Source organism: Copidosoma floridanum, unplaced genomic scaffold, assembly GCF_036245765.1.
Source record: "Copidosoma floridanum isolate Cflo_tuat_1 unplaced genomic scaffold, Cflo_Japanese_pri ptg000021l, whole genome shotgun sequence".
NCBI lineage: Eukaryota > Metazoa > Arthropoda > Insecta > Hymenoptera > Encyrtidae > Copidosoma > Copidosoma floridanum.
This window is the reverse complement of record NW_028321898.1, coordinates 4785815-4799756: the sequence shown is the minus strand read 5'-3', so window position 1 is coordinate 4799756 and position 13942 is coordinate 4785815. Positions and strand designations below refer to the sequence as shown.

General features: G+C 29.9%; 1 protein-coding gene across 3 annotated transcripts in view; it reads left to right on the top strand.

Annotated features, from left to right (window-relative positions):
- Galphao (G protein alpha o subunit) overlaps positions 1–13942 on the top strand; it is a 526726-nt gene that overhangs the window by 137279 nt on the left and 375505 nt on the right. For 2 of the 3 annotated variants that reach the window (XM_089594132.1, XM_089594135.1), the window contains exon 3: positions 4165–4306. In XM_089594132.1, the coding sequence (XP_089450258.1) occupies positions 4165–4306 (142 nt within the window). The remainder of the gene's footprint in view (positions 1–4164; positions 4307–13942) is intronic. The other variant, XM_089594134.1, reaches the window with a different exon arrangement.

The following is a 13942-nucleotide window of genomic DNA, read 5'->3' as shown; positions in this document are numbered from 1 at the left end:
ATTATAGAGATACTAGTAATTTTCTGCTGTGTGCCTTCAGCTTTTACAAATTTGGCATTTTTTTGTAGTTTGAATTAAATTTATTTATGCAATTTGACCTTGTCTATTAGTTGTGATTTTTACTGTTTCTTGTTAAAGTTCGGGTTCGTAGAATGTAAAGTGTCTTTTAATTTCAATAGCTTAAGTTATGGGAGTTTTGAGGTTATTCGCGTGGCCCATTTGTGATCCAAGTACCCAGCGTACTTCTCTGATGAAACATTCAACTTTGTCTTGTTCTAGTTGTGTATAGAATTTCTGATGTGTTCGACCGTCATGGAAAGTTGCTTGCGTTAATTTTTAAGTGGTGCCTTTAACTGTATTAAAAAAGAGATAATGCTTTATTCTGGTTTTTCTTTTAACGCCACTAGTTCGCCCGTTATTTGATGCTATGTTTTAGTGGATCCAAAAATTTTTGTAAAAAATATTACTACTTCTTCGATAGTGTTAAAAATCTTATTTTTGATCGAGGGTAATGCTGCTTCCAAAAGTCACATTTTAATTAATTTTGCTAAATCAGATTCATTTATTTTGAGAATTACGTGGCATGCTTCTCTGCAGCCATCTAAAATGGTGAAGAGTGGGATGTTTGATCCGTTGTATATAGGTATCATTTCGATTGCGTCTTTTATAAAAAGGTTGCGAATGGGTGCCAAAGTTGAATTATTTATGTTATACAAGCTATTTATAGTTTGGTAAGAGGTGCTGGAGGTAGACTTTTTATAAAAACTGGAGTGATTATTGTGTGTGAAATTGTTGGAGTTGTGGTTTTTAGTTGTTTCAATAATTTTGGGTATTGTTCCAGTGCTTGAAGTGTTAGTAATTCTGTTTTCAGCTGATTTGATTGCATTATTTTCTTATAGAAATCGAGATCCGTGATTTATTTCTTTAATATCGTTGGTGAACTATGATGCTTTCATGTATGGATTAAGTGGGGTTTTAAGGTCTAATTTTGAAAAAATTTTCGTTATTTCTATGTCATTTGTACAAAGTTTACTTATTTTTTGGTCAAAATCAGCAAAGGCTTTATTTTACTGAATGGCAGTTATTATTTTGAAAAAAATTTATATTTTCCATTAACAAGTTTTTTAAGATGTCAAGCATTAATACTTTGAGAAACACTTGTGACGATTTTTGAGTCAATTACTTCTGATAAAGATGCAGCTATTTTTTTGATTTTAGGAGTATTTACAAGATTTATATTATTGGGTCAGTTTTTTTGTCTCATTTGTAAGTAAATCAAACAATTTAATAAAGTTGGTTGGTTTTTTGCTGTAAAAGTACGTTTAACTACGCTTGTGCGAGTCAGTAGAATTTTGAGTGCGTCAGCATTGCGGTTGTCGATTGTAAATATCTATGAGATAGTGTTTTTTTAGGAGGATCCCTTAATTGTTACGTCATTGCTCTTCAACGTAACTTTAGCGCGAGAGTATTTGAATGTAGCGTACAGCACGTGGACAGCAAATGTATTTGTGTTTAGCGGTGTTGCAGTGCAATTAAGATATTACAAGTAATGTACCTGGACCTTTACAAATTATAAACGATTCAACGTCAACAGCTCTCCTGCAAAGGCCGTTGAATTACCTTGTGTATCTCGAAGGATAATTTATACCACAAGAAGAAGAGCTCACTCGAATAATAAGCAAAACTTAATTTTTTTAGTCACAAATATTTTAAGTATGATGTAGGTAGTCGAAAAATTTAAATAAATGGTTATAAATATGATTTACTAAATTAATACCGCCTACTTATTGACTGGTCCGTCGCTTCTCCAGGAAAGAGAATAAGCTTGCAAGGGGCAGTGATATTTATATCCTAAATCAGATTAATAATCGGGATCGAGACCAGTGGTGAATCAAGTAGTGGAGGTAAATTTGATTAATATATTCTTGGAAAAAAGGTTCAGCTGCAGGCCTAGGCCAGATGTTGAATTTGGCGAGAATGGAGTTAGGGGGCGGGAATTGCTGGTGAGCAGGCACCCAATCAATCGTGCGTGCGTATTGATTCGTAGGTGTGGCAACCAGGCGAGGAATGCCATATGGTATTTTTTGCCATCTGTGGGTGGACATCACTAGACGTGACAGAATACTGACGGGTCGACCAAGAAGGCATCTACATTGTTATCGTAAGATAAATTAGTAATTACTATATGGAATACAAGTACTGTAATTATCCAAGTTTTCTTATTTACTTTTAATATGAAGGAGATACACAAATTATGTACAAGGTCGATATAACTCATATATTGTATTCAGGATGGATAGTAGTAAATGGAAAAGAATTGCGAATGTGAGTAATATGATAATAAAATTTTTATTAAATTTTTTTCTTTCATTAAAAATTTGTATTGTAAGGTTATTCATATTAATTTACAAATTATAAATTATAAGTACATAAGAGCGGTTCAATAGTTTTAAGAACAACATAAAAAATGCAAGTATACAACCAAAAATACTTGCCATGTAACATACTGATTTGATAACTTTTACATGCTTGATTTTAGTTAATTAAAAAAGATGTAAGGTTATTTAATATTGACTGCCGTGGACTGTATTGCGAGGGTGACATAGTTTTAAAATTTTATATGTTTTTTTATGTTAAAACGAAAAAAGAAACGAAAAACAAAAAACTTTTTTCTCCTTTATTTATTTAACTTTTCGATTTCATTTCATTTAATATCGATTAGAAAATAATTTTTTTAATTTTTAATCACTAAAGTTGACTTTTCTTCTACGAGTATATTTATACATCATACATAGCATACTTAAGAGGCATCAAAGTTTTTTACTTGGTTGTCATTGCTTCTGTATCAGTGGAAAAAATTTTCGTTGTGCCATCTGTCTCATACACAGCCCGCAGTATTTCACTGCTATAAGTTTAAGTTCTACTCACATAAAAACATGAGTTCAAGATACAGCGGCTCTTATAACTACTATCAGTGTGGATACTAATAATATGGTTATGAATTGCGTCTCAGGGAAAATGGTTGAAACTATTAAAGTAGCCATAATGAATAAATAAATTATTTTCGTTCGTAGTAATGTAAGACTCATGGACTTTTAGCTAATGTATTAGAACTACGAATGATGTAGTGTATTTTGTAGGAGACACATACTCATGGTGCTTTGCTTTTATACCAATATATAGTTGCAGTTCCTTCCAATCTTAGTACTCACTTTTTACTGGAACGGAACCACTATTTGTTGAGTATCGGTAATAAAACAAATTTAATAATAGCACTAAGCGATGGAATCACCATATTTGACTTATCGTCAGAAAACATCACCCTGATGAACTCTTTAAATAACTCATTATACTAAAATAACTCATCATACTACCTAAGGTACTTCCATTTGAAAAATATTCAGAAGGAGCAGACTGATGTGGACATAATCATAGCTTAAGCTTACTATAGCGAATAGGATACGAGATAAGGTGTTGCGGCAGCTGTTAAAAAAACATGTATGTCTAATAACGCTCAGAACAGATTGCATTGTCAACTCATAGCAGTTATAAAAAAGACAAATTTTAAAATATTCTGAAAAAAAGAGGATAACGTTAAGTTGTAATATAATTGCCTCAAATTGTTCTTTCAATAAAACCGAGAATTTTGCTACGATTGGTAGTTCTTAGAATTCTTATTATTTTGATAGAAAAAAACTTCAGACAAAACAGCTGATAAGAAGTGTAAGAACTAAAAAATTTATTAATTGTATCTCTAGAAATACATTGTTAGGTTAAAAAATTGCCAATATATACTATTTTTGCAAAAAAGATAGTTAGATAATAAGAATTATAAAATCTAGAAAAAAGTGACAATAACTAATATAGCTTAGATAAATGGGTACTTTTTTGTATACTTTAGCAGTAAAAGAAAAAAAGTAACGAAAAAATAAGTAATTTTTGCAATAGGAAATTAAATATTGAGCAAGAAAAGAGCTTCGTATAAACAATAAATTAATAAGTCATTTTTTTAAATAAAAAGTTAGTAATCAACTTTCTTAAATTAAATAAAGAAATTAATTTTTCGAAGATGATTCTTGATACTGCAAAAAATTTAAGATAACTACGTATTATTTTGCTATGCATAGTTTATAGTTAATGTCATAACTTTTTTTCTTAATGCAGGATTATTCATGAGAGTGGATTCACGCCTGAAGACTTTAAACAATACAGACCTGTTGTATACAGTAATACAATTCAGTCATTAGTTGCTATATTGAGGGCAATGCCTAGTTTAGGCATTATTTTTGTATCCAACGATCGAGAGGTAAGTATTTACAAACATTAAACACATATTCATTAAATCCTAGTAAAAAAAATTACGTGTCTCAGAAAGCTTATTACGGTTACCTTAGTAGCAGTACAGAACTTAGAATCAGAGCACTGATAAAATTATTGACTGTCCTCAGGTGGTATGTACGCAAGATTTTTAAATTTTATGAAGGTAGAACCAATAGATTGTGGTAAGTCTTATAAATAAAGAAAGCAAAAAAAATAATACATGCACACAGAATTGGATTAGCATGCATTAATAAAAAAAATAATAACAAATCATGGCTACGCTTAATTACTAATTTGACTAAACATATTACTTACAACGTGAGTATTTCTAGAAATTGTGACTCATATTAATACGGTTTTATTATCAGTTATTTGATTATCATTACAAGTATCTGAAAAAAAACTTAATAAAACATACTCAAAGACAAAATAGTTGCTACACTTAGAGAAGAAAACATTGTATTTTTTATCGAAGTACACATCAAAATATACAATACTTCGAAATGCCAAAACTTTTACCATAGTTAAAAATCAAAAGTATGTTTTCTGTACTTAAAATTACTAATAAACATATTTATAACTTACAAAGTTAACAGTTATTCAATAAAAAAATCATACTCAATTGTACCATTTGAATTTTCAGCTTACGAAGTCATAAAATTAAGACATGTCTTTGTTGTTCAAATTTTATTGTATAAATTCTAATAATGAATAACTATAAATTTTGTTGACAAATATTCAGCTACGTTTTCTTTATCAAAGTAACAAATATATTAATTACAAAGTTTAAGTAAGCAGGAAACTAGAATGTTATCTACGAAATTTTCCGCTTGCAAAAAATGAAATTGATAAAAAAACTTACAAATCTCATTTATTACAATTTTATTGTATAAACAATTAATGCAATTAAATTTTTGATAGCAAACATTTTTTATCAACGTAACTAATATGTAGATTTATAAATTTTAATTAAAAGGTACAAGTATTGCAAATATTTTTATTAACACAAGTCAAATAATGCATACATTTCAGAGAGCCAAATAAAGAAGAATCTAAGCCAACAGGTAATCTAAGCCATAATTTTTTTTGTAAAATAAAAATCAGTGACTTTTCTAGTCTATGTATGCATGTATGTTATTTAAAATAATGAAGATTGATGTTGATAAGAAGAATTGAATTTCAACGCATTAAGTCTTGTAGCCATAGTGTTAAAACTTATGTAAAAAGTTGTATGACCCTTGAATATATCATGCTATAGAAACAAATAGATATTTCAAAAAGTAAATAAAACGTTACTTAAAAAAGACAAAAGTTTGACCTTGCTGTAATATATCCTACCAACACAGACATACATCCTTTTATATGTATGGAGATCTACTGTTATTAAAAAAAAAAATTGTATCTTCTTGCGTTGATTTTTCCTCTATTCAGCTTTCTAAAATGTATGCATTTTTGGATTTGTGTTGATAAAAAAAATATTTGCAATATTTGTATCTTTCACTTGAACCTTGCAAATCTAAATATTTGTTACTTTAATAAAAATGTTTATCATGAAGTGATTAATTTTGTTATTAGTTTGGTACAATAAGATTATAACGAATGAGACTTGTTGGTTTTTTTTTATTAATCTGATTACTTTGCTACTTAAAAATTTGATACATCACATTTTTGTTTTTTTTTATGTTACTGAAATTTTCTGACTATTACATTTCTTATTTTAACAAAAAACGTAGTTGCGTATACGCAATAAAATACAATGCTGATTTATTATAGAGATTTTTATGATAAAACTGTAACGAATAAGACATGTCAATTTTTCTATTGATTTTATGACTCAATTAGCTAACAGTTCTGTTTCTGTAGATTTATTTTTACTATGATTTTTTAAATTAAATAACTGTTAACTTTGTTAATGATAAATGTGTGTATTATTTATTGTAAGCACAGGAAACAGGCTTACTTTTTACTTTTGTTTAAAGTCTTTTTTTGGGACTTCAAATTGTTTCTGAATAGTACTCAACTCTCAAAATACCATGTAAAAATTATGATCTAAAAATTAATTATTGTTTGCAGAACAAAGATTTCTCTAAAATTTTTGTCGTAGAACCACAAAATGTTTTTGTTGTTGTTGATTGATGAAATAATATTCTACTCTAATAATTATGCTCGGGTTAGTGTTGTCTAATACTCAACCAAGTTGTATGGGCTTTCTTAAGTGATCTGCTAAGAAAGATCTTTCTTAATAACAACTGAAGGCTTTTATAGATTTTTATTATACTCTTATGAAAAAAAAATATGAGGTATAATCTGATGTATTATTCAATCGTAAAGAAAAAGTTATGTTCAAATTTTTTTTTTTTTTTTTTTTTGTTAATATCGCAGATGTTTATTTATAGCTATCAAATTGCTAGAGCTTATGGTATATAGCTATGCAATAACCTCTAGTTTTTTAGGAAAGACGTACTTTTATTCACAAACGGCAGTGTTACTTTATGTTATTAGTTTTCCTTCAATATATGTAGTGCATGTTACGAACTAATTATAATTATTTACTAGTTTCATTTATACTAACGAAATTCTCTCACACGTGAAAGCATGTTTGAGTTTATTAGGTATATTTGACATTATGAAAAATTTGAACTTAGGAGACCCTTCATTCTTATTTGTTCATTTATATCATAAGTATAGGGAACATTATATAAGTAACTTATTATCTATCTTTGTAAACTAAGTACCTAATTAATATTAATTAAAGTAACAATAACTACGTAACATCCCAGATCATGGAAGGATTTAGAAAAAACTGATTAAATATCATTATATTTTAAATCATTCAATTTAAAATTCCTTAAGGTGCTTAAGTGTTTGGTTATACGAGCACTTACATTTTTCGAGGCTTATCTTAATGTTTCTGAAATTTTTTTTCTATTACACTTCTTTTAATTTGCAAGAAAAAAAGGGAAGCATCGATGCTGACTAGTTCGTATGAGATTGTTTGCTCATTTTGCATGATACGCAAATCTTGTATCGAAAAATAGTGCTTTGTATAAATAAGTAGTTCAATGATGACCTACCCGAGGTCTCATCAAGATAAGGAATTTGACATCATAGTACGACTAACAAACACATTTGCTAAGACAAATAATAAAGGAGAAGATGGTAGGCTAAAAATCCCGTACATTAGTTGATTTGTTCATTTTTGTGCATTTTAAAGTCAAAACGCTATCATGATCAGACCCCAGGATATTTGGTTAATGAGTTTATAGGTGTATTGTAGGTGATGTTCCAAACAGTTGGAACGGTTTTACTCACGCAAGATTGTTGTATTTATAAAAAAAATTCTAACTTTTGTTTGTTCCCTAGAATTATATAAATTATTCGTAAACTTTTTGTACAATAATAAATACAGCCAAAAGATGGGTTATGTTTAATTTTATCCCTATTTATGGAATTATCTTTCAAATAATTTCTAATTTTATGTTATAAGGGTCGTGATTATATAGAGATGTACTTCATGTAAGTTGAATCAATATTACTTTAGGTTCTTGCACGTGACGTCATGTGTGTGTTAGTATTTATGGATTCACCTTTAAAAGGGATGGGAAGCAACAAGGACCCGTAGGTACGAAGTTGGATTCGTATTGCCCGCAATTCAAATTACGAGATACCTCAAAGGGAGTGTATAGGGACGTAATCAGACTCGTAATGCCCCTGACTCGTGGTACACAATGCCCCGTGGTATCACGATATTACTTAATAAGAATTTATTGACTCTCTTTTGCTCCTGTTGAGTGCGGTAAGTCGCTGATGCCCCGGGGTCTCTCCAGTTCGTATTGCCCTGAAGATTCGCAGGTACATCAACTCCTTTACCAAAAAGATAGCTCCGGTTCGTACTGCCCCGGAGATCCGCTCCTTACCCAAGGAACACAAGGGAGGATTCACTGGTGTACGGGAAAAACTTTGAGACTGTAACAACCTCTTCGTCACCCGTGTAGCCAGAGCAGTATTCGAAATGAATAATACAATATAATAAGAAATAGACAAATATATGTATGAATTAGCTATTTATTGTAATATGTGAAATTATAGTGTGCTTTGAAAAGCAGAGCTCCCTACTCAAAGCACCGGACTCGTTGCTGATGGCAAAAGTGATTAATTGTCTTGCATTGTCTTGCATTGGCCTTTTGTCCCCTCAGAGAAGCAGTGGTATCGGCGGTTTTGATAAGGCGGCTCGAATGACTTGCATATTTCGCCACAATTTGCAACTATTGTGTGTTTCGGTATACACATAAGTATTCCATAGCGTCATGTTACAGGCACTATTACATTTCTTTTATGTACTCACTTTCTAGTAAATTGGATAGACGGTGTCAAGGGGTATCAGATTGAATGAAAATCGGCGATAGACACTTGTACGTATACCTAGTTCCTCACATATCTCCCCCAGCCAATTTGCATTCAAGCTGTGGTGGAGTTCGTTTACAAACAAAAATTACAAAAATAGGTGACTACGCTTAGTCACTAACAACATCCTAAGCTATAAAAACAATTTTTGGTATCTTATTACCCAGTTTTTACATTTTCTACATTTGATGATGTTCTCCAGCAAATTTTGTTTTTAAGCTGTGGTGGAGTTTGTTTAAAAAAAAATAATTCTGGCTACGCTTAGCCTAACAATGTCTGAAAATACTTTCTTGTCTTTTATTACCATAATTTTTTTATTTATTTATTTTTTTTACAAAAAAGAAAATAAAAATTAAAAAAAAAAACGCAAAGGTACTTATATGATATTTTCATCGCTGATGGGCTGCATGGCGAGTAGTTTGATTTTGTGCATCACCTTAATAATCTGGGCCACTTTTTTGTCATTTTCGAACAAATTAACCTTTCCAGTCGTCGATGGTTTTTTGAATAATGGTTCCTTACGATACATATTCCGTTGAAGGACTATTTACCATAATTTTTAATTTTTGAGCCCTTTTTCTAATATTTAGGGGTTCAATGGGAGCTCCTTCTGGTGTTTGTGTCCTTCGGGTGTTTTTTTTCAGGTGGAGTAGTCTGGGTTGTGATGCCTCGTTTATACAGCCGGTGACCGTGGCTTGGTTGGCCACTGATGTCCCTTTATGCGCAATCAAGATCTTTTGGCATTTGCCCTGCACCTTGCTCCAATGCATGGCAAGTGTCGATTTTTTAAATCATGCCTCATTTACTAACGTGGAAGCATGACAACTACCCAAGTAATTGTCGGCTTGTACTTTCTGGTCGCACATCTTAACTGTTCTGCGTTATTGAAGCAACTGAGCGCTTAAGTGCCCCTTCTTTCCACTTGTTTCGATTCTTTGTGTGACTTTGGACAATAATAAGGATTTTCAACATTTTGTCTACCGTTGTTCAAATAGAAAACAGAAATAGCCATTGATATTATATTTGTTTTGTATTTATGTGAATGTACGAGCTGCCAACTCTGACCACTCTCACAGATTGTGTGAATTGTTATATTTTTGTATGTGTGAATGTACGAGCTGTCAACTCTGACTACATTCACTTTTTTTTTTTTTTTTTTTTTTTTTATGCTTCATGTGTGTTTTCTAAGTGAAAAACGGCTTTAGGTTTGATACATAAAACTTACCTCGTTCTCGATTATTGTCTTTATTGCACAGTAAGTAAGTGTCTGTTCCAAGTATTTCTTTTATTTTAAAAGGCCCTTTGTATATTTTAAAAAATTTGGCAATCTGTTTATTTTGATTGTTTAATACATTTAAGGCTTTTATTAAAACTAGATAATTTATATTAAAGGTTTTGTGTCTTATGCTTTTGTTTTTATTATTCATGCGTTTTCTTAGTTTTCCATGCACAAGATTTCTAGCCAAGTGTATTTTCGTGTTTATATCGATATCGTTATTTTCTTAACTTTTAAACATTTTTCCCTCATCTGAGTAGGTTTTTTATTTAAATGTAGCTCTGTTGGTGTAAATATAGTAGTGTCATGGTATAATTCATTCATGATATTTTGAACGATTTCTACAAAAGAAACCCATTTAGTGTGCTTACATTGTTGTAATAACGTTCTAAAAAATCGTCCTAGTTCTCTATGAATTCTTTCGACTGGATTTAATTGTAGATGTCTTATTGACGAAAATACTGATATTGTCTTGTTTTCTTTTAGTTTTTTTATCCATTTATTATTCGTAAATTGACTACCATGGTCTGTGATGATTTTTGTAGGTTTTCCACAATTTTCAAAGTAATCTTCAAAAAGCTTTTTTATTACTACATTTGTATTTGCTTTTTTTATAGGATACATAAAAAAAAATTTTGGAAATAATCCATAGTTGTGAGCAAGTAACGAACTCCACCTATAGATTTAGGCAATGTTCCATAAAAATCGATAGCGCAAATTTCATTCGGTTTGTCATCTAAAATTGCTTGCGCTTTTTCGTCCAATTTATATGTCATGTATTTGGTTTTTTGACATACCGTACATTTTACGTAATAATTTGAAAGCGTATAATTTTAATTTAGGTATGTAAAAGTTTTCTTTTAATATTTAAATTATTTTTTTGGGTCCCATATGACCATATATTATATGTGTTTCTCTTACGAGCATACTTATAATATTTTCAGGTCGTATTATTTTTTCATTCCCATCATGAATTTTACACAACAAACTGTCTTGATTCAACTAAAATAGTATCCCGAGTCTTCTTTGAGTTTTTAAACTTTCAATGTATTTGTCTTGTTTTTGAAATTCATTTAATTTTTTGAGAGATGTTATTAATTCTTTACTAGGTTTGTCTGCTAGAAGAGAAGCAACAATAACTTTAGTTGGAGATTTATCATATCAATGTATACACCTGCTTAAATAGTCAGCTACTGAATTTTGATTACCCGGAAGGTATTCCGGATGTAGGTTATAATCTTGTAATGCTAATACCCATCTGTGTAATCTAGAGTTTTAAAATTTACAGGTTTTTAAAAATGATGATCTGTTTTCACAGTAATTTTGGAGGCCCCTTTTAAATATAGGTTTAATCTTTGCATGGACCAAACTATAGCTAGCATTTCTTTTTCAGTTGTACTATATTTTAATTCACTACCTTTAAGTGTTCTACTAATACAGGTTATTATTTCTTCTTCGGCATTATCGTTTAATTGAGAAAGAACCGCTGCTATGGCAAAATCACTTGCGTCCGTAGTTAGAATATATGGTTCATGTATACGTGGAAATTTTAGAATAATTTCAGTATTAAATATCTCCTTAATTTTATTAAATGCTTTTTGATGACTTTCTTCCCATATGAAGGGTACTTTCTTTTTTAATAAATTTACTCGTGGAAATGCATGCATGGAATAATTTTTCATGAATTCAGTATACAAGTTAATGAACCCTAGGAAAGCTTGTAAATGTTTTATATTTTTTGGTGGTGCAAAATTTTGAACTGTAGTTATTTCATCTGGGTCTGGCTTTACACCTTTATTGCTTTGTATATGACCTAAGAAAGAAAACTCTTGTTTAGCAGAATTTGATTTTTCAAATTTTAATTTCAGATTATATTTATCAAATCTTTTGAAAATAGTTTCTAAGTGTTGTAAGTGGATTCGAAAATCTTGAGATATTATCGCCAAGTCATCCGCAAAAGCTATAATAAAATCTTCTAAATTGTAAATTACTTGATTGAGGCCTCTTAATAGGGCAGCACTACTTGTTTTAATGCCGAAAGCAACTACGTTAAATTCATATACTTTATTGTCACTATAAAAGCTGTGTATTTTCTACTATCTTTGCATAGTGGAATTTGCCAATAGCTACTTGTGAAATCCAGATTTGAAATAATTTTTACATTCTTACATCTAGGAAACAATTCTTCAATACCTGGCGAAGCTTCATAATCGTCTACTATTTTTTCGTTTAATTTTCGAGCGTCTAAGCACATTTTTATTGTTCCATCTTTTTTAATAGTAATTGCAATGGGATTTATGCATGTACTTGTTGATCGTCTTATGACATTAAATTTTAAAATTTTATCTATTACTTTTTTCACTTGTTCTCTGCATTTTAAGGGTATTGGATACGGTTTTCAGTAGAACGGATTTTCATCTTTAAGCACTATTTTGTGTTCATAGTAGTCAGCAAACCTGGTTGTTTTTTCAAATATATTTTTGTATTTCCATATTAAATAAAATAATTGATCCATTTGTCGATCATTTAGACTTTTATAACTTTTTAGTTTTTTAACGACCTCTTCTTTGGAGATATCGTTTATATATTCAAGGTCCTCATTAAATGAAGATAGATTTCCCAAAGAAAAAGAATTTTTTTAGTTTTGAAGGTTCAATTTTTTCTTCTATTCTTATGAACGTACATTCCTCATCCGTGAGTATCACATCTTCATAATGTACCGTATCATATAAGGGATTGTTACTTATATTTATTTCTTGCTTAACCGTATTTAATATTAATTTTATTTGTTTTAATGAGTCATATACGATTAGGCAATCTTTTATTTACTTTTGTCTAATGCTAAAAATCAGTTCTACTTCCAATTTACCAATTCTCGTAGTTATTAAGATTTGTGTTTTGAGACGTGTGGAATGTTCTCCTATGAATCCCTTTACAAACTTGCCCGTGATTGGTAATGTTGGTACAGATTTCAATATGTTTATATGATTTCAATACGTTTATATGATTTCAATACAATTCTTCTGATAGACAAGTTATTTCACTCCCTGTATCAATTAATGCTTTACCTTTGATTCCTTTTAATTCGAAACTTATTTCTGGACATTTTAAAATTTGATGGATACTATCTTTTGTTTCTATGTCATGTACTAGTTCATTTCTATTGTCTTCGAATACTGTATTGATACAAGTTGCATTTAATTTTTCTTTATGCTTTTTATTGTTAAGAAAATTTGAATTTTTAAATGCAACTATTGCTCGTTTCCCGAATTTGTGAAAAATTTTGTTTTCGAAGTAAGATCATAATTTGTTTCTTCATATTCTAATATAGAATTTATTTTAATCTCTTCTTGGGTTTCATGAGCATATTTATTTTTTTCTTTATTGGTTGGGGTATTGTGTTGTTATATTTCTAACATTGGCACTATTTTGAGGGTATTTTTGAGATAGATAATTAAGATTGTTATGAAATAAGGCATTTCTGCTTTGTTTATTAGTACTGTTTTTAGATGTGTTGCAAGAATATTGATTTTTTTTAGTTGAATTTTGTTTCATATAAGGTTGCTTCTCTTCATTATCGTAATCTAATAAAATTTTTAACAAATCATCAATATTACTTACGTTTTGAGCTTTAATGATTTATTTTAAGTTATTTTCAAAGTGGTTAGCCATCATATAAAAAAAAATTGGAATTTGCAAAGTCTATTTTTAAATTTTTGGCGAAGCAGAGAATACTCGTTGCATAATCAACATGCTTTAATTTACCTTGAATGTTTTAGGTCGTGATCTTCTGGTTGTAAGAATTCAAGGTATTTTTCTAAGTTTAATAAAAAACTCATTGCTCTTTCATTGTCATAACCTTTAAATTTAGGTAATGAATGACAGGTGATTTAGGTATAGATTTAATGTATAGAGGTATACTTATTTTATTTCTTATTCTTT